The sequence below is a fragment of the Chrysochloris asiatica genome, unplaced genomic scaffold (genome assembly GCF_000296735.1).
Source record: "Chrysochloris asiatica unplaced genomic scaffold, ChrAsi1.0 scaffold00195, whole genome shotgun sequence".
Classification (NCBI taxonomy): domain Eukaryota; kingdom Metazoa; phylum Chordata; class Mammalia; order Afrosoricida; family Chrysochloridae; genus Chrysochloris; species Chrysochloris asiatica.
Genome location: NW_006408713.1, coordinates 5,993,566 through 5,999,061, shown reverse-complemented (window position 1 = coordinate 5,999,061; position 5,496 = coordinate 5,993,566). Strand labels below are relative to the sequence as shown.

Sequence of the window (5,496 nt, the reverse complement as noted above, 5' to 3'; positions counted from 1 at the left end):
GGCAGATCAGGAGCTCTCGCGCGGTCCTGAGCGTCCCTGCTCCTCTCCACGCCCCGGACTCTTTATGTCCAATCTCCCGCCCCTACTATTGGGACTGACTGGGGATGGCACCGCAGCCCGCCTGCCCCCTCCTGCCAGCAGGACCGGGGCCGTCTTGCTGGAACGGGATGGCGAATTGGGACACCAGCTGTCTCCGGGGCTCCGGAGCTAGGATGCCACCACCCACAATGGGGTTTTCCACGCTGTCAGCGAGCGCTGGCCGCGCCCCTGGGGAACCTCGGTTGTAAGGCCAGCCGAGTGCGTACAGTCTGAGCACCTGGCTGCCCTACAGGATGGGAATGGGCCTCTGTCCAGTGGTGGGCCCGGTCGTAATGGAAGGCCTTGGATGGGTGAGTCAGGGAAGCTGAGGCTCAAGGACAGGGGAAGGGGATTGAGACAAAGAGCCAGTGGGGGTGTGGACTGTGTTCATTACCAGGTCAGAGCCCCCTGCATGGCTCAGCGATGCTCCCACCAGTTAACAAAGCCTGGAAGGGGTGTGTGTGTGTGTGTGTGTGTGTGTGTGTGTGTGTGTGTGTGTCCCCGTCCGGCAGAGGGCAGCACCTCACGCTCCTCTCGGGCCCTCTAGTGGGCAGCAGGAGAACCGCACTTTGTGGCTTCCTGCTGGTCCGGTGCTCAGTCTGGTTGGGGAGAGGGTGGGAGTTTCATTCAGGGGCGCCTGCTGCCTGTCTGTACCGCTCCTACCCTACCCGAGTGTGTATCGAGGTGTGTTATCAGGCGTCTTTCCTGTCCTATAACCCTGTCTATGTGAAGGGACCTGAACATCCTTTTCTCTTTCCTCCCAGCAATATGGTCAAGCCCCCTCCCTCCCAACACACACAGCAGCCAACAAGATATCCTTCAAGTCTGGGGAGGAGTCCTGTGTGAGAAACAAATGGATAAAAGGCTCTGATTCTAGGTCTGAGACCCTCCATGGGGTCCGGCTGCTCCCCCTGCTGGGCCTTCTTTTAGGTGCCCTGATTTCCCCCGACCACACCTAGCACCTAGGGTTTATGCTTGAGAACTGGAAGATAGAGGTGTAAATAGGGCTGTGTCTTTCTGGGCATCTTGGAAAGGCCCCTCCTAAGGGCAGGATGAGCCCGCAGAGTACTGAGCTAAGTCCGGACCCTGATCATGCAGAGGATCCTTAGAAAACTTGACTCATCGGGGTTAACTTTGCCCTGCACAGCGGATGCGTGGCATGGCTGGCCGCAAACAGTTTTATTCCTGTCTTGAAAAAGTCCCTCCTCCGGTTCCCCTTCTACTGGATATTAGGAGGTCACAATCTCCTCCCAAGGTTGCCTACTAGTCCTTACTGAGAACATTCTCCCTTAAAGTTAGTTTCCCCCTTTCCTCAAAAAGGTCCCCTATTTCCTTGATGGTTGTATTCTTATTCTAAAGTTCCTAGCTGTTGAACTAGCTCTTCCCTTCTTCTGAGTTCCTTTTGTTATGCTAGGCTGCTACTCTCCAGGACTTCCCTTAGTCCTGAAGAGAGACAATGCCAACAAGAGTTATTTCTCATACCTGTATAGGGAGTCCTAAGGAGCTCTGGTAGCGTAGTGGTTACAAAACGGGCTGCGAGCCGCAAGGTCAGCAGTTCGAAACTACCAGCTGTTCTGTGGGAGAAAGATGAGGCTTTCTGCTCCTGTAAAGATTTACAGCCTTGTAACCCTGTACAGGGCTGCTATGAGACAGAACCCACTCTACGGCACATAACAACAACAACATGGGGAGTCCTGGTGTGGTAGGGTAAGCACTGAACTAAAAGGTCGGTTTGAACCACAAGATCAGCTGTTGAAACTCACCAGCTGCTCCACGCAAACCCTATACAGGATCACTATGAGTCAGAATCACTGGTGGATTTGAACTATTGACCTTGCATAACCTGCTATGCTACAAGCCCCTTATAGATGCTAAGAAAGGGCATTTTTCATGTATCAGATTAATTACATCTCATTAAACAATCCTGGTGTGGCTCTGTGGGCTAATGAGCCAGACTGCAAAGTCATTTGAACTACAAGGTCGGTGGTTCAAGCTCACCAGCTGCTCCTTGGAAACCCTATACAGGGTCGCTGTGGGTCAGAACTGACTCGAAGGCAATTAACAACAACTATATTTATGAATTGGGCCTCTAACTGCAAAGTTGGTAATTAGAAGCCACTAGCAACTCCGCAGAAGAAAGATGAGGTTTTCTGCTCCTGGAAAGATTTGCAGCCTCAGAAACCTTATACAAGGTCTCTAGGAGTCAGATCTGATTCAATAGCACTCAGTAGTAACAGAAGTGTGTTTGCCAGAAAACCAACCAAATCTCCCTCAAAAGAGGTGCAGCCCTAATGCTCCTTAGAAGCCAGGATGGCAAGGCTGCCTCACATTCTTTGGACATGTTGTTAGGAGAAACCAGTTACTAGAGAAGGATGTCGTTCTTAGTAAAGTGGAGGGTCCGTGAAAAAGAGCAAGACCTTCAATGAGATGGCTTGACACAGTGGATTCAACAATGGACTCCCACGTCATTATGAGGATGGTGAAGAACTGGGCAGTGTTTCATTCTGTTGTCTCTGTGATCACTGTGAGTCGGAGCCAACTGAAAAGCACATAACAACAAGGACAAGGTATACTGGCAAGATTTTCTTTGACATTCTTTCTTCTACAGAAACTTTGTTGTTTCTGTTGTTGTTGTTGTTGTTGTCAGGTGCCATCAAGTTGGTACTGACTCATAGTGACCTTATGCACAGCAGAACGAAACACTGCCCGGTCCAGGGCCAACCTCACTATGGTTGCCATGCTTGAGCCCATTGATGCTGCCACTTTGCCAATCCATCTCGCTAGGGGTTTAGGGTTATTTTATATAATTCAAAGAAAGAAAGAAACCTACTGATATTTTAATTGATTTACCATCCATGAACCTGATATACTTTTAATTTTTTGTTTTTGTTGTTAAGTGCCTTGGAGTCAGTTCCAACTGAGAGCAACCCTGTATAGGTTTCTGAAGAGCTGCTGGTGAGTTTGAACTGCCAACCTTGCAGTTCAAACTGACTTGGTGGTTCAGTGCTTATCCTACAGGACCACACATACTGTATTTTATGGATTTTAAATAAAATATTATGCTTGACTTATTGGTAAATTAATTCATAAGTATATTTCAGGTAATTTGTCTCACTATTACACATAAAATATTTTCCCTATTACTACTATACATTTTTATAGACAAAGTAGAATAAACCTATTTTTTTGTATTTTTATTTTACTCAGACTTACTAAATTCTCTTACTAATTTTACTAGTATTTAAACTAACTCTTCTTAAGATTTCTAAGTATAAAACAAGATAATCAGCAAAAATTGATCTCTTCTGCTATAATATTTATACTTTTTATTTTATTCATTTCATTGGATTTACTAAAATAGCACACGAAATAAAAGCAACAAGCATGCCTGTCTAAAGACCAAATTCAATGACAATAAGACTGTTACTTGAACACAATATAGCTCTTGAGTTTTGATAAACATTCTCTACCTAAAATGTTGTTAAGTGCCATTGAGTCGATTCTGGCTCATAGAAACCCTGTATAGGGTTTCCAAGGAGCAGCTGGTGAGCTTGAACCGCTGACCTGGCAGTTCAAATGGTTTTGCAGTCTGGCGCATTAATCCACAGCGCCACATCAAGACTCCCTACCTAAATTGGTTCCTTCTATTTCTGCCATTTTTGCCATCCTTTGTTTGTATTGGGACTGGCTACTGAATTTCAGGAAATGCCTCTCTGGTGTCCAGGAATCCAGAGGATTCAGTAACAAAGTGATTCAGTAACTGGTCCTGGAGTGATTTCCTGGTGTGAGCCACCCTTGCATTCCTGGTATAATCCCTGAATAGTTCAGACACTTGACATCTGTTCTGGCCTTACTGACCTTGCTGTGGGGGCCGGCACTGCTGAGAAGGGGTAACCCTTCCCCTTTAAGGCCCAGCACCCCCAGTCATGGCAGAGCTTTGCATCACTCCCTCCTGAAAAGCTGATGCCTCAGGGTTGGCAGGAAGAAACCTGGTGAGAGTGAGCTTATGAGAGGTGAAGTGAAGGTGTCCCACAGGTTTCCTTTCCCAGGGGCCTGTCCCATGCCCACCGTCCTGCCCTGGTGTCCCTTGCCGACACATTTTTCCACTCGAGTCTCATTTGGGATGGAAGGGGCTCAGCAGGGTGGGCACCTGACCATCTGAATGGACCAGATGAAGAGCCCGGGTCTTACTCACACAGCCCTCACCCCAATTGGGCCAGGCAGGGCCTCTGACATCACCATACCTGCCATGTGGGAGCCCCCCAAGCCCACCACTGAGCACTGGCTCAAACTGCCATGGAATTCTCTGGTTTACCCTGTGTCCTGTAGGATCAGATCACTGGTGACCAATCCAGGTGGGTATGTGCAGAGCTAGCCTCTTCTCTGAAGTCCTGGCCCCACAAGGACAGAATGCAGAGTCCATGCGGCCACACAAGGCTGCCCCACAGCATCATCTTCACACAACCCTGCTATTCCACTTACTCCAACCAGAGGGTCCTTGGGGGCTGCAGGCTGAGCTCCCACCTGCCTTTCCCTCCTGGATCTGCTCAATTTGAAGCTTTTGAGGACCTTGTTCATGGGGACTCCTAGTCCTCAGATATGTCCAGCTCTGTCCTCACCCCAACCTTGCTGGGGGCCCTGGGCATATGGGCCTCCTTCGTCTCCTCACCTAGAATTGGCATCCTCACCCCCACGTGGTCACTTGTCACATAAAGAACCGCCTGCTGGTATGGGGTTCATTGTGGCCTCTCCCTGTCCTCCTGAACAAGGCCTGTTTCCAGACTGACAGTGTGTCTGTCCTGGGTCTCCTGACCAGAGAGAACTTAGGAGGGAGGTTCTCACAATAACCCAAAGCCCTTTGTCCTCACACCTCCGAGGTGACTCCCAGGCTGTTCGTGTTCCTGTTTGTGGTTTACATAGTTGTTCCACCTACCAGTGGGGCCAAACATTCAGTTCAAGAGCCACAGGAAGCTGTTGCGCACCTGGACACATAGAAACATCTGCATGTGGGTCACTGCATGAGTGCTCCCAGATCTCACCTCATGGCCCCGAGGGTGGCCTTTACTCCCCACCCCAGTGATGTTCCAGTGATGTCCCACCCCAGAGTTCAGTCTATACCAGGGTCACGGGTCCCTGCTGATTCCCATGTGGGATCTTGGGGTGACAGTTGATTTTTTAGGGAGCAGCCAGGTTGGTCCTAACACTGAATTCAGATTCAGAAAGAACAGCATTGAGGATGTGTCTAACTCCCACTTGGACTGACAGCATTCATGTTTCCAGGGTGTCTTGTATGTTGTTTGTGAGCCTCCATCATGAGTCTGTCTGACAGCTGTAGCCCTTAAATAGATATGGTGAAAGATCCACAGTCAACACCCAATGGAAGCAGCAGGAAAGAAATCAAATGATCTATTGCATTGG

The 5,496-nt window shown here is 48.9% G+C and overlaps 1 protein-coding gene across 1 annotated transcript in view; it reads right to left on the bottom strand.

Annotated features, from left to right (window-relative positions):
• LOC102833080 (probable palmitoyltransferase ZDHHC11-like) overlaps positions 1 to 5,122 on the bottom strand; it is a 49,608-nt gene extending 44,486 nt beyond the window's left edge. The window contains exons 1-4 of the mRNA XM_006872385.1: positions 5,118 to 5,122; positions 4,947 to 5,007; positions 606 to 677; positions 87 to 325 (exon numbers count right to left, since the gene is read on the bottom strand). Of these exons, the coding sequence (XP_006872447.1) occupies positions 87 to 325; positions 606 to 677; positions 4,947 to 5,007; positions 5,118 to 5,122 (377 nt within the window). The remainder of the gene's footprint in view (positions 1 to 86; positions 326 to 605; positions 678 to 4,946; positions 5,008 to 5,117) is intronic.
• Positions 5,123 to 5,496: the final 374 nt, after the last annotated feature.